Source organism: Cherax quadricarinatus, chromosome 40, assembly GCF_038502225.1.
Source record: "Cherax quadricarinatus isolate ZL_2023a chromosome 40, ASM3850222v1, whole genome shotgun sequence".
NCBI lineage: Eukaryota > Metazoa > Arthropoda > Malacostraca > Decapoda > Parastacidae > Cherax > Cherax quadricarinatus.
In genome coordinates, this window is record NC_091331.1 from 10,979,426 (window position 1) to 10,995,264 (window position 15,839).

Sequence of the window (15,839 nt, forward strand, 5' to 3'; positions counted from 1 at the left end):
GATGAGGGAAAAAAGGTAAGCGGTGCACTTAGGAGTCTGTGGAGACAAAGAACTTTGTCCTTGGAGGCAAAGAGGGGAATGTATGAGAGTATAGTTTTACCAACGCTCTTATATGGGAAGCATGGGTGATGAATGTTGCAGCGAGGAGAAGGCTGGAGGCAGTGGAGATGCCAAGCCATGTCTGAGGGCAATGTGTGGTGTGAATATAATGCAGAGAATTCGTAGTTTGGAAGTTAGGAGGTGGTGCGGGATTGCCAAAACTGTTGTCAAGAGGGTTGAGGAAGGGTTGTTGAGGTGGTTCGGACATGTAGAGAGAATGGAGCGAAACAGAATGACTTCAATAGTGTATCAGTCTGTAGCAGAAGGAAGGCGGGGTAAGGGTCGGCCTAGGAAAGGTTGGAGGGAGTAAAGGAGGTTTTGTGTGCGAGGGGCTTGGACTTCCAGCAGGCATATGTGAGCATGTTTGATAGGAGTGAATGGAAACAAATGTTTTTTAATACTTGACGTGCTGTTGGAGTGTGAGCAAAGTAACATTTATGAAGGGATTCAGGGAAACCGGCAGGCCGGACTTGAGTCCCGGAGATGGGAAGTACAGTGCCTGCACTCTGAAGGAGGGGTGTTAATGTTGCAGTTTAAAAATTGTAGTGTAAAGCACCCTTCTGGCAAGACAGTGATGGAGTGAATGATGGTTAAAGTTTTTCTTTTTCGGGTCACCCTGCCTTGGTGGGACTCGGCCAGTGTTAATAAAATAAATAAAAATAAAACCATCGAGTCAAATGGTACTGTAATTTATTATTCCAGGGAATCTAAAATATAATGTTATTTGAGTACATTCTGCCAATTGTTACTGATTCCATCCAGCATTATTAGAGTGGCTGGCACTATGCAATAGTCTCTCCTCACTTAACAATAGAGTTCCGTTCCTAAGACCACATCAGTAAATGAATTCATCGCTAAGCAAGGAGCATACTGTAATGGTAGCGGGTTTGTGTTAACCCACTACCATTACCACTACTACTGTCACCTTTGCACCATTTATAACATTTTTTGCATAATTTTTTTCAGTCAATTTTCTTGGAACAAGCTGTTCATTGCAAGAACTTGTACACCATGCTGCACCCCGTCAGTCATTTGTAGCCCAGTTTTTGCAAGTATAACAAATATCAAGATTCTTCTCTTGTGAGATTCTTATCTTTGAGGAACACCTGAATGAAAGGAACACAAGTTTTTAGAGTGAAAGTTTTATAAGGGCTAAATTTGTATTTTAAATGAAATTTCCTGTTGTAAACCACATTTCACCCCTTTAAAATTGTTTACACCCTCTGACTCCCCCCTCCCCCCCCCCAAAAAAAAAAAATTACAGTAGTATTTCTAGTCTCTGTGTGAAGTATGGAATTTCTTGGAAACCCTGTTAGAGGTAAGGTAAATATCATTTCAACCTTAGCCTCTTCACTACCTAGATAATGAACTATACCCCACGTTCCCATCCAAACGTTTGTTCTCTATTAGCCATACAACACAGGTTAAGAACAGTAAAGATTAGCATTAGCAGTCAAAACCATGGAGAAAAAAGAATTAAGGCCAGAGAGTTATTTTTATTCCTGGTACTAATCGGTTTCATCCTGTTGAGGTCACCCAAGTGCTTATGGTGGAGAATGATCATTTTCACTAAGAACTTGAATACTGATATAATGCACAGGAGAGTTTAAGTGGTGTGCTGCCTACATTTAACATAATACATCTCTTGATAGTCATGTGCACCTTATGGTAGGAGATGCCCAGGTCATTCTCAATTGACAAAAATAGTTATATATATAAAAAAAAAAATCAAACAAAAATCAGAGCATTTACTGTAATGACCCATCAACAATATTCATAAATAAAATCAGGGTGTGTCATATACACATGCATTACTGAACATTTTCTATACCAATGGTATAATATTTTACATAAAATTATTCATGCCTGTCTATAACTTCCAGACTTCCAATCCCATGTTTTGATCTATACCCTGACTTTCTGACTTAGCCAAACACTGCTAATAATCTGATACATTAAGATTCTCATGCTACCAGCTTACACCCAAAATGTCAAGTCAGTAGGTGAAGAAACTGAAAGAAAATGTTTTGTACCCGTGTTCTTAATTTTGATAAATTGCTTTATTTTTTTTTTATTAACATATCGGCCAATTCTCATCAAGGCAGGGTGGCCCGAAAAAGGAAAACTTTCATCATCATCATTCACTACATCACTGTCTTGCCAGAGGGGTTCTTTACACTACAGTTATAAAACTGCAACATTAACACCCCTCCTTCAGAGTGTAGACACTGTAATTCCCATCTCCAGAACTCAAGTCCGGCCTGCCGGTTTCCCTGAATCCCTTCATAAATCTTACTTTGCTTCCACTCCAACAGCACATCAAGTATTAAAAACTATTTGTCTCCATTCACTCGTATCAAATATGCTCACGCACGCTTGCTGGAAGTCCAAGCCCCTTACACACAAAACCTCCTTTACCCCCTCCCTCCAACCCTTCCTAGGCCGACCCCTACCCCACCTTCCCTCCACTACAGATTTATACACTCTCGAAGTTATTCTGTTTTGTTCCATTCTCTCTACATGTCCAAACCACCTCAACAACCCCTCCTCAGCCCTCTGGTTAATAGTTTTGGTAATCCCTACATTATATTCATACTTGCTAAACATTTCTAAAACTTTATGAATTCTTGGTACTGCATTATAAGTTCATACCACACATTTCATAGCCCATCTGCTGAAAATTATATGAATACATGACATCTCCACTGCCTCCAGCCTTCTCCTCATTGCAACATTTATCACCCATGCTTCACACCCATACACGAGTCTTGGTACAACTATACTCTCATACATTCCTCTCTTTGCTTCCACGGACAAAATTCTTTGTCTCCACAGACTCCTAAGTGCACCACTCACCCTTTTACCCTCATCAATTCTATCATTCACCTCATCCTTCATAGACCCATCTGCTGACTTGTCTACTCCTAATTATATGAATACATTCACCTCCTCCATACTCTCTCCCTCCAATCTGATATCCAATCTTTCATCACCTAATTTTTCTGTTATCCTCATAACCTTACTCTTTCCTATATTCACTTTTAATTTTCTTCTTTTACATATTCTACCAAATTCATCCACCAACCTCTGCAACTTCTCTTCAGAATCTCCCAAAAGCAGTGTCATCAGCAAAGAGCAACTGTGACAGCTCCCACTTTGTGTTTGATTCTTTATCTTTTAACTCCACACCTCTTGCCAAGACCCTAGCATTCACTTCTCTTACAACCCCATCTATAATCTATAAATATATTGAACAACCAGTGACATCACACAACCTTGTCCAAGGCCTACTTTACTGGGAAATAATCTCCTTCTCTCCTACATACTCTAACCTGAGCCTCACTGTCCTTGTAAAAACTCTTCACTGCTTTCAGTAACCTACCTCCATACCATACACCTGCAACATCTGCCACATTGCCTCCCTATCCACCCTGTCATATGCCTTTTCCAAATCCATAAATGCCACAAAAACCTCTCTACCCTTATCAAAATACTGTACACCTATATGTTTCACTGTAAACACTTGGTCTACACACCCCCTACCTTTCCTAAAGCCTCCTTGTTCATCTGCTATCCTACTCTCCGTCTTACTCTTAATTCTTTCAACAACAACTCTACTATACACTTTACGGGGTATACTCAACAGACTTATTCCCCTATAATTTTTGCACTCTCTTTTATCCCCTTTGCCTTTATACAAAGGAACTATGCATGCTCTCTGCCAATCCCTAGGTACCTTACCCTCTTCCATACATTTATTAAATAATAGCACCAACCACTACAAAACTATATCCCCTCCTGCTTTTAACATTTCTATCTTTATCCCATCAATCCCAGATGCCTTACCCCCTTTCATTCTACCCACTGCCTCATGACTTCCCCCACACTCACAACTGGCTCTTCCTCACTCCTACAAGATGTTATTCCTCCTTGCTCTATACATGAAATCACAGCTTCCCTATCTTCATCAACATTTAACAATTCCTCAAAATACTCTCTCCATCTTCCCGATACCTCTAACTCTCCATTCAGTAACTCTCCTCTAGTATTTTTAACTGTCAAATCCATTTGTTCCCTAGGCTTCCTCAACTTATTAATCTCACTCCAAAACTTTTTCTGATTTTCAACAAAATTTGTTGATAACATCTCACCCACTCTCTCATTTTCTCTCTTTTTACACTGCTTCACCACTCTCTTAACCTCTCTTTTTCTCTCCATATACTCTTCCCTCCTTGCATCACTTCTACTTTGTAAAAACCTCTCATATGCTAACTTTTTCTCAAATATTATTCTCTTTACCTATCATTCCACCAATCGCTCTTCTTCCCTCCTGTACCCATTTTCCTGTAACCACAAACTTCTGCTGAACACTAACACTACATTCTTAAACCTATTCCATACATCTTTGACCCCATTGCCTATACTCTCACTAGCCCATCTATCCTCCAATAGTTGTTTATACCTTACCCTAACTGCTTCCTCTTAGTTTACACACCTTCACCTCTTTCTTACTTGCTGCTTCTATTTTCCTTGTATCCCATCTACCTTTTACTCTCAATGTAGCTACAACTAGAAAGTGATCTGATATATCTGTGGCACCTCTATAAACATGTACATCCTGAAGTCTACTCAACAGTCTTTTATCTACCAATACATAGTCCAACAAACTACTGTCATTACGCCATACATCATATCTTGTATACTTATTTTTCCTCTTTTTCTTAAAATACATATTACTTATAACTAAATCCCTTGCTATACAAAGTTCAATCAAAGGGCTTCCATTATCATTTACACCTGGCACCCCAAACTTACCTACCACACCCTCTCTAAATGTTTCTCCTGCTTTAGCATTTAGGTCCCCTACCACAATTACTCTCTAGGTTCGAAGGTTCCTATACATTCACTTAACATCTCCCAAAATCTCTCTCTCTCCTCCACACTCCTCTCTTCTCCAGATGCATACACGCTTATTATGACCCACTTTTCACATCCGACCCTTATTTTAATCCACATAATCCTTGAATTTACACATTTATATTCCCTCTTCTCCTTCCATAACCGGTCCTTCAACATTATTGCTACCCTTTACTTAGCTCTAACTCTCTCAGATACTCCTGACTTAATTCCATTTATTTCTCCCCATTGAAACTCGCCTACCCCCTTCAGCTTTGTTTTGCTTAGGGCCAGGACATCCAACTTCTTTTCATTCATAACATCAGCAATCATCTCTTTCTTATCACCGCGCTACATTGTTTAGTGTTTGTAAATACTTGGGTACCTTGAATCGTAACTCATGATGATCCGTGGTGTGAAACGTGAGTGGCTTTAACCCGTAAACGGTCCAAACGTATATATACGTTTTTTCAACATTTGAATGTAAAAAAAGTAGATGATTTTTTTTTTACATTTGAAAATGTGTAAAAAAAATTTGATCTTTTTTTTTTTGTTATATTTGAAAATATGTAAAAAAAAAAAGGTAGATCTACTTTTGGAGCACTACGCATATGAACGTAGATCTGCTTGGACCGTTTACAGGTTAATCACAACCCACAAAAATTCAAATTAGTTAAGTGAAAGGACCCATGTGCAACTAATGCAACATTTTTGGAGTGTTTCTCTCTCCAGGAGCTTTGTCAAGCTGTTGCAAACAAAGGGACACAGAACATATACAGGTATTAGTTGTACACGTTTCTGTTTACCTAACATTGTTGGTAATTCTACCAACATTATTACAATCCATATTAAGTAGCTTACTTTTAATAAATTAAGTGTTTAGTATGTACATGTTACTTGATATCTCATTTTATTTTTTATTAGCACATCAGCCATTTCTCACCAAGGCAAAGTGATCCAAAAAATAAGAAACAGTTTCATCATCATTTACTCCATCACTGTCTTGCCAGAGGCATGCCTACAATACAGTATAAAAAAAAAAAAAAAAGCTTCAGACCACAAGCACTGTACTTCTCACCTCCAAAACTCGAGTCCAGCTTGCCGGTTTCCCTAAGTCCCTTCATTAATATTACTTTGCTCACACTCCAACAGCACGTAAAATCATAAAAACCATTTGTATCCGCTCTCCTATCTAACATGCTCATGCATGCTTGCTAGAAGTCCAAGCCCCTCACACACATAACTTCCTCTATCCCCTCCCTCCAACCTTTCTTAGGCCAACCCCTACCCAGCCTTCCTTCAACTACAGATTTATATGCTCCCCAAGTCATTCTATTTTGTTCCATCCTCTCTAAATGTCTGAACCACCTCACCAACCCCTCCTCAGCATTCTGGATAATACTTTTAGTAACCCCACATCTCTTAATTTCCGACTACGGATTCTCTGCAATATATTCACACCACACACTGCCCTCAGACACAACATCTCCACTGCCTCCAGCCTTCTCCTTGTTGCAATATTCACCACCCATGCTTCACACCCATATAAGAGCATTGGTATAACTATTCTCTAATACATTCTCCTTTTTGCTTCCATGGATAACATTCATTGTTTCCACAGACTTACCACTGCACTATTCACCTTTTTCCCCTCATCAATTTTATGATTCACCTTCTCTCTCATAGACTCATCTGCTGACAAGTTTGCTCCCAAATATTTGAATACATTCACTTCCTCCATACTCCCACCCTCCCTCCAGTGTGATATCTTATTATACAAAAAAATAGAACTTAGCATAATAGGAGTTTAAATGCTGAAAAAAAAGGTCTGACCCTTGAACTCCAGGAACATAACTCAACTTAATATTTTTGACATAATGCATTTTTGGGAAAGCAGTAAGTCATAATTCCAAGGTACAACTGTACAAGTGTTTTAATTCTTTATTGAAGGTAAAACTTACAAATATATATTATCGCTCTCTTGGAAAAATGGATAAAAAGGTTTCAAGGAAAAATATTTTGATTTCTTCCTAAAAGAATTTGAATATTCCACTTCCCCTACCACCCCCAGTTTTTATTTTTTTTTACCCTCTTTATAAATAATTCTCAATAATTAATCATTAATATGTAAGATGTTAGTAGTAGTAGGGTGGTAGATAGCAACCACCCAGGGAGGTACTACCACCCTGCCAAGTGAGTAAAACGAAAGTCTATAATAATTTTACATGATGGTAGGATTGCTGGTGTCTTTTGTCTGTCTTATAAATATGCAAGATTACAGGTAACTCTTGCTACTTCTCTTTACAATTAGGTCACACTACACATATATGTACATTTTTTTTTCTCACCAATCCGGCTGTATCCCGCAAAGGTAGGGTGGCCCAAAAAGAAAAACAAAAGTTTCTCTTTTTAAATTTAGTAATTTATACAAGAGAAGGGGTTACTAGCCCCTTGCCCCCGGCATTTTAGTCGCCTCTTACAACATACATGGCTTACGGAGAAAGAATTCTGCTCCACTCACCCATGGAGATAAGAGGAAATAAACAAGAAAGAAAAGAGCAGAAAACCCAAAGGGGTGTGTATATATATGCTTGTATATGTATGTGTAGTGTGACCCAAGTGTAAGCAGAAGTAGCAAGACGTACCTGAAATCTTGCATGTTTATGAGGCAGAAAAAAAAACACCAGCAATCCTACCATCGTATAAAACAATTACAGGTTTCCGTTGTACATTCACTTGGCAGGAGGGTAGTACCATCTTGGGTGGTTGCTGTCTACCAACCTACTACATACATACATGTACATTCTTTCTTTCTTTCAACACACTGGCTGTATCCCACCGAGGCAGGGTGGCCCAAAAGGAAAAACGAAAGTTTCTCCTTTTACATTTAGTAATATATACAGGAGAAGGGGTTACTAGCCCCTTGCTCCCGGCATTTTAGTCGCCTCTTACAACACGAATGGCTTACGGAGGAAGAATTCTGTTCCACTTCCCCATGGAGGTAAGAGGAAATAAACAAGAACAAGAACTAGAAAGAAAATAGAAGAAAACCCAAAGGGGTGTGTATATATATGCTTGTACATGTATGTGTAGTGTGACCTAAGTGTAAGTAGAAGTAGCAAGGCATACCTGAAATCTTGCATGTGTATGCATGTGTAAAACAATTACAGGTTTCCGTTGTACATTCACTTGGCAGGAGGGTAGTACCTCCTTGGGCGGTTGCTGTCTACCAACCTACTACATACATACATGTACATGTTTATTTATATACACTCATCTGAGTTTTCTTTGATTTTATCTTAATAGTTCTTGTTCTTATTACTTTTCCTTTTATATCCATCGGGAAGTGGAATAAGAATCTTTCCTCCGTAAGCCATGCGTGTTATAAAAGTCAACTAAAATGCCGGGAACAATGGGCTAGTAACCCCTTTTCCTGTAATGATTACTAAAAAGAAGAAGAAAATTGTCAAAGTGGGATGTCTGAATGTGAGTGGATCTTGTGCAAATGATAAGAAAGAGATGATTGTGGATGTTATGAATGAGAAGCTGGATGTCTTGGCTATAAGTGAAACAAAGCTGAAGGGGGTGCGAGAGTTTCAGTAGAGACAAATAAATGGGATTAGGTCAGGGGTTTCAAACAGAGTTAGAGCTAAAGAAGGAGTAGCAATAATATTGAAGGATAAGCTATGGCAGGAAAAGAGGGAGTATAAATGTATTAATTCAAGGATTATGTGGAGTAAAATAAAGGCTGGATGTGAAAAGTGGCTTATAATAAGCGAATGCACCTGGAGAAGAGAGACGTGTAGAGGAGAGAGACAGATTTTGGGAAATGTTGAGTGAGTGCATGGGGAGTTTTGCACCAAGTGTGAAAGTACTTGTGGTTGGGGATTTCAATGCTAAACTGGGTAAAAATGTTGTGAAGGGAGTAGTAGGTAAATTTGGGGTGCCAGGGGTAAATGAAAATTGGGAGCCTTTGAGCTATGTGTAGAAAGGTCTGGTAGTAAGTAGTACATATTTTATGAAAAGAGGATAAATAAATATACAAGGTATGATGTAACATGTAATGAAAGTAGTTTGTTAGATTATGTGGATAAAAGGTTGATGGGTAGGCTCCAGGATGCACATGTTTACAGAGGGGCAACTGATATATCAGATCATTATTTAGTTGTAGCTACAGTTAGAGTAAGAGGTAGATGGGACAAGAGGAAAATGGCAACGACAAGTAAGAGAGAGGTGAAAGTGTATAAACTAAGGGAGGAGGAAGTTCAGGTGAGATATAAGCAACTATTGGCAGAAAGGTGGGCTAGTGCAAGTATGAGTAGTAGGGAGGGGGGGTGGAATAGTTTTAAAAATGCAGTATTAGAATGTGGGGCAGAAGTCTATGGTTATAGGAGGGTGGGTGCAGGAGGAAAGAGGAGTGATTGGTGGAATGATGAAGTAAAGAGTGTGATAAAAGAGAAAAAGGTAGCTTATGGGAGGTTTTTTACAAAGCAGAAGTGTTATAAAAAGAGCAGAGTATATGGAGAGTAAAAGAAAGGTGAAGAGAGTGGCGAGTGCAAAAGGAGAGCAGATGATAGAGTGGGAGAGGCACTGTCAAGAAATTTTAATGAAAATAAGAAAAAAAAATTGGGAGTTAAACAAGTTAAGAAAGCCTAGGGAACGAATGGATTTGTCAGTTAAAAACAGAGTAGGGGAGTTAATAGATGGGGAGATGGAAGTACTGGGTAGATGACGGGAATATTTTTGGGGAACTTTTAAATGTCAACGAAGAAAGGGAGGCAGTAATTTCATGCATTGGCCAGGGAGGTAGACCATCTTTAAGGAGTGAAGAAGAGCAGGATGCGAGTGTGGGGGAGGTACGCGAGGCACTACATAGAATGAAAGGGAGTAAAGCAGCTGGAACTGATGGGATCATGACAGAAATGTTAAAAGCAGAGGGGAATATAGTGTTAGAGTGGTTGGTATTTTTGTTAAATAAATGTATAAAAGAGGGGAAGGTACCTAGGGATTGGCAGAGAGCATGTATAGTTCCTTTATATAAAGGGAAGGGGGACAAAAGAGATTGTAAAAATTATAGAGGAATTAGTTTACCGAGTATATCAGGAAAAGTGTACGGGAGGGTTATTATTGAAAGAATTAGAGGTAAGACAGAATGTAGGATTGTGGATGAGCAAGGAGGTTTCAGAGTGGGTAGGGGATGTGTAGATCAAGTGTTTACATTGAAGCATGTATGTGAACAGAATTTAGATAAAGGTAGGGAAGTTTTCATTCCATTTTATGGATTTAGAAAAGGCATATGATGGAATGGATAGGGGAGTAATGTGGCAGATGTTGCAAGTATATGGAATAGGTGGTAAGTTACTAAATGCTGTAAAGAGTTTTTATGAGGATAGTGAGGCTCAGGTTAGGGTGTGTAGAAGACAGGGAGATTACTTCCCAGTAAAAGTAGGTCTTAAACAGGGATATGTAATATCACCATGGTTGTTTAATATATTTATAGATGGGGTTGTAAAAGAAGTAAATGCTAGGGTGCCTGGGAGAGGGGTGGGATTAAATTATGGGGAATCAAATACAAAATGGGAATTGACAGTTACTTTTTGCTGATGATACTGTGCTTATGGGAGATTCTAAAGAAAAATTGCAAAGGTTAGTGGACGAGTCTGGGAGTGTGTGTAAAGGTAGAAAGTTGAAAGTGAACACCGAAAAGAGTAAGGTGATGAGGGTATCATATGATTTAGATAAAGAAAAATTGGATATCAAACTGGAGAGTAGTAGCATGGAAGAAGTGAATGTTTTCAGATACTTGGGAGTTGACGTGTCAGCGGATGGAGTTATGAAGGATGAGGTTAATCATAGAACTGATGAAGGAAAAAAGGTGAGTGGTGCGTTGAGGTATATGTGGAGACAAAAAGCGTTATCTATGCAGGCAAAGAAGTGTATGTATGAAAGCATGGTGGTACCAACACTCTTATATGGGTGTGAAGCTTGGGTTGTAAATGCTGCAGAGAGGAGACGGTTGGAGGCAGTGGAGATGTCCTGTCTAAGGGCAATGTGTGGTGTAAATATTATGCCAAAAATTCGAAGTGTGGAAATTAGGAGAAGGTGTAGAGTTAATAAAAGTATTAGTCAGAGGGCTGAAGAGGGGTTGTTGAGGTGGTTTGGTCATTTAGAGAGAATAAATCAAAGCAGAATGACATGGAGAGCGTATAAATCTGTAGGGGAAGGAAGGCGGGGTAGGGGTCGTCCTCGAAAAGGTTGGAGGGTGGGGTAAAGGAGGTTTTGTGGGCGAGGGGCTTGGACTTCCAGCAGGCGTGCGTGAGCGTGTTAGATAGGAGTGATTGGAGACAAATGGTATTTGGGACCTGACAAGCTGTTGGAGTGTGAGCAGGGTAATACTTAGTGAAGGGATTCAGGGAAACCGGTTATTTTTATTAAGTCAGACTTGAATACTGGAAATGGGAAGTACAGTGCCTGCACTTTAACCCTTTGAGGGTCGACAGGCCCTCTCCGAAACTCGTTCTCAGGGTCGGCCAAATTTAAAAAAAAAAAAAAATTATTTTCTCTTATGAAAAGATAGAGAATCTTTTCCCTATCATAAGGACACCAAAAGTTTGAAATTTGATGGAAAACTTACAGAATTATGCTCTCACAAAGTTAGCGGTCTCGGCGATGTTCACGCATCGGCGATTTTGCCCACTTTGAGCCCCATTTTCGGCCAATTCCACTGTACTAGTCGACAAAAAACATGAAATATTTCGCTAGAACTCCATTTTTTCTATCGAATGGATGCAAGAAACCACCCATTTATGAATTCAACTATCCAGTACAGTGGTCAGAATTTAGCAATTTTGCCAATTTCACACAAATTTCAAAAGATGCCAATTTCCGAATAGGGTCCAGAATAAACAAGAAAGACATTCCTGGCACTAAAATGACATTTCCTCTGGTCATTAGTCACGTCTCAGGCCCCTCTTATATTCTTTTGCTTTCCACTTTGAATTTTTATTCTCACAAAAAATATAAGATTTACTGTTATGCAGACTACTGCATTAGTGTAAAAAATGGTATAAATATTATTGGTGCACTTGTGAAAGAATATTAGACTCACCAGTTGACGTGTATTGCACGCTTGGCACGATTTGTTTACTTTTGAAATTTGGTAAAAATCAAACATTTCTGCTACTTTGAGCTCAATTTCAAGGTACCTTTCATTGTAAAATCAGTCAAAATCATCTCAATTTCTGTAATATGTCTTCCATTCTATAAAATGAGAACAAGAAAACTAGAATACAACAATAAATACCATACGAAAATACAGTGCAAAGTCGCTGTTTTATTCCAAAAAAATAGTCAAAGTTTTTTTTTTTCTCATTATGCACTGTTTGCTGCAGGATTTTTTTTAGACTGTGCACACTGACCACATAGACCCATTCTTTCATATGAAGGCCTACCAGCTTTCTCCCACTAGATTTGAGGGCGCTAGAATTTAGGCGTACTAGTACGTCAAAAACCCTGGGTCGTAAGCCGTACTAGTACGTCCGAAACCCTCAAAGGGTTAAAGGAGGGGTTTTGGGATATTGGCAGTTTGGAGGGATATGTTGTGTATCTTTATACATATATGCTTCTAAACTGTTGTATTCTGAGCACCTCTGCAAAAACAGTGATTATGTATGAGTGAGGTGAAAGTGTTGAATGATGATGAAAGTATTTTCTTTTTGGATATTTCTTTCTTTTTGGGTCACCTTGCCTCGGTGGGAGACAGCCGACTTTTAAAAAAAAAAAAAAAAAAAAAAAAAAAAGTTGCAGTCAGAGGGGTAATCTGATTGTAACAACAACACACTTTTGGAAAAATGGCAACTGAGTGAATGTTGATGAATTAGTTAAAAAAATTATTATTATTATTAATGAGGCTTGTGTGAATGTGCTAAATCATAGTGACTGGAGACAAGTGACATTTATGACTCAATACCACATATATATGTAGTATCAAGTATGTCTAGTGAATGAATGATGGTGAATGTGTTCCCTTTTGAGGGCCATCCAACTTGACAGATGGCTGGTGTGTTAAAAATGAAATAAAGTCATTATGACCCCCTCCTTTGTGTAATGTGGACAATTTAACAAAGAGGAAGGAGAAATTAAGCGCATAAAGTGCCAACCCTGCAAACATGGGATAAGCACATTACATACATAGTTTTAAGAGCACACACAATAGTGCCCATGAATCTGGACAATGGCAAGTTAGAGAGGCAGGGCCAGGATCTGAGAATCGACCCCTGCAACAACTGATAGGTGAAGGGAGTACAAGCACTGAAAGGAACTGTGATCTAAAACTCTCATCTAAGATGGGTTTCCCCTGTTAACACAAATTACATTTTAAACTACTAATGACCAATCAGGGGACAAGTAATATTAGTTCACATATAATTCAATTTCTACAAGTACAAACTGAAATTTTGCACTATAGTGAATGAAATATTGAAGGATCTGTGCTGTAATAAACTAACCACCAAAACTGAACAATTTATTCAAAATAACCTATGTTTAAATGGAGGCTATGATTATAAAGGACACAGAAAACTCTGAATTGAACAAATAAATGAAATCTTAACTTAAACTTACCATGACTGTTTTGGCTACGCTGTGTATGTGGCCCAGAATTATCATACACTGGGGTGCTGTCTGAGCCATCTGCTCCCTCATCTTCACTTTGGTTGGCTTCAACCACCTCCCATTTTGAAGTTGTAACAGCCTGTGCAGAACAAGATGCCCACATTAATGAAAAACAAAATGGAAAAATGGACAAATATAAATTATAGACTATTAGTGTTGATACAACAACACAATTATATTTTTATTGTATAATACCCTGCATTAATAATTATAAGAGTGCTGCCAAGCAATAAAAATTCCCCTGTAATGTAGACATTTTAAATTGCTGCATAACCTAAAGTGGTATCTCCATAACCAAGTAACCTCTGTCCCCTATGTCAGCATATCTCATTAAGAAATTATAGGAAACAGTTTTATATACAGTAGACTCTCATATAGCACAGGTATATTCTTGAAACCTGCACTTTGTGAAATAGCAAATTGGGAACTCCAGAATACATGGGAGAAATAGGGTTACATCTGTGATACTCCAAAAAAGTAAGCAAGTCTTTTTGAAAGGAGTGGACTGGTTGGCCAGAGGAAGACCTCGGTCAGATGACTACAAGCTGCAGTGGTGGGTCATCATATAACTAAGACCTGTGTCTGGAAACACCTGTCCTCTTCCTTGACGAATCTTACCTAACCTGGCCTAAGTCTTTTTGAAATTTTGTAATTCTTAAAAAATACGGTTTCTCATACTTGCATTATAGATGTCACTCCTTGTTTATCTGGAAATATGTGGGGAGGGTTGATGAAACCCTCATACTCATACAAACATATATGGGAAGCAGCATCAGCTACAATCACCATCACCTACCATCAGCATCAGTAAAAATAAACCACATTGCTTTTCCAAATTGTATCAAATGCATAGCAACTCTGCTGAAGACAACTTTTGCAGTAACAGTATGTGCCCATTTGCTGCCAAATCCAATTTTCAGTATATTTTTTTACTCAACTGTTTGTTGACTAACCTTAATGAAACTTTATATGACCATGTTTGATGATGATATTATTTTTTATATTAACACACTGGCCGTTTCCTGCTAAGGCAGGGTGGCCTGAAAAAGAAAACTTTCATCATTCACTCCATCGCTATTTTGCCAGAAGCATGCCTACACTATAGTTATAAAACTGCAACATTAACACTCCTCCTTCAGAGTGCAGACACTGTACTTCCCATCTCCAGGACTCAAGCCTGGCCTGCCAGTTTTCCTGAATTTCTTCATAAATGTTGCCTTGCTTACACTCCAACAGCATGTCAAGTTCTAAAAACCATTTGTCTCCATTCGCTCCTGTCTAACACGCTCACGCACACTTGCTGGAAGTCCAAGCCCCTCGCACACAATACCTCCTTTACCCCCTCCCTCCAACCTTTCATAGGCTGACCCTTACCCTGCCTTCCCTCCACTACAGATTTGTATACTTTCGAAGTCATTCTATTTCGTTCCATCCTCTCTACATGTCCAAACCATCTCAATAACCACTCCTCAGCCCTGTGGATAATAGTTTTGGTAATCCCACACCTCCTCCTAATCTCCAAACTACAGATTCTCTGCATTATATTCACACCACACAATGCCCACAGACATGACATCTCCACTGCCTCCAGCCTCTTCCTTGTTGCAACATTCACAACCCATGCCTTACACCCACACAAGAGTGTTGGTATAACTATACTCTCATACATTCCCCTCTTTGCTCTCATGGATAAAGTGCTTTGTCTCCACAGACTCCTCAGTGCACCACTCACCTTTTCCCCCTCGTCAATTTTATGATTCACCTCATCCTTCATAGACCCACCCATCTGCTGACACATCCACTCCCAAATATCTGAACATATTCACCTCCATACTCTCTCCCTCCAATCTGATATCCAATCTTCCATTACCTAATTGTTTTATTCTCATCACCTTACTCTTTCCTATATTCACTTTTAACTTTCCTTCTTTTACATACCCTACCAAACTCATCAACCAATCTCTGCAACTTCTCTTCAGAATCTCCCAAAAGAACAGTGTCATCAGCAAAGAGCAACTGTGACAACTCCCACTTTGTGTTAGATTCTCTATCTTTTAACCCCACACCCCTTGCCAACACCCGAGCATTCACTTCTCTTACTACTCCATCTATAAATATAATGAACAACCATGGTGACGTCACACATCCCTGTTTAAGGCTTACTTTTACTG

At 39.0% G+C, this 15,839-nt stretch overlaps 1 protein-coding gene across 4 annotated transcripts in view; it reads right to left on the reverse strand.

Annotated features, from left to right (window-relative positions):
- Positions 1 to 15,839, reverse strand: part of LOC128687429 (U2 snRNP-associated SURP motif-containing protein) — a 148,299-nt gene that overhangs the window by 7,922 nt on the left and 124,538 nt on the right. For all 4 annotated transcript variants that reach the window (XM_070092698.1, XM_070092695.1, XM_070092696.1 and 1 more), the window contains one exon: positions 13,618 to 13,747. In XM_070092698.1, the coding sequence (XP_069948799.1) occupies positions 13,618 to 13,747 (130 nt within the window). The remainder of the gene's footprint in view (positions 1 to 13,617; positions 13,748 to 15,839) is intronic.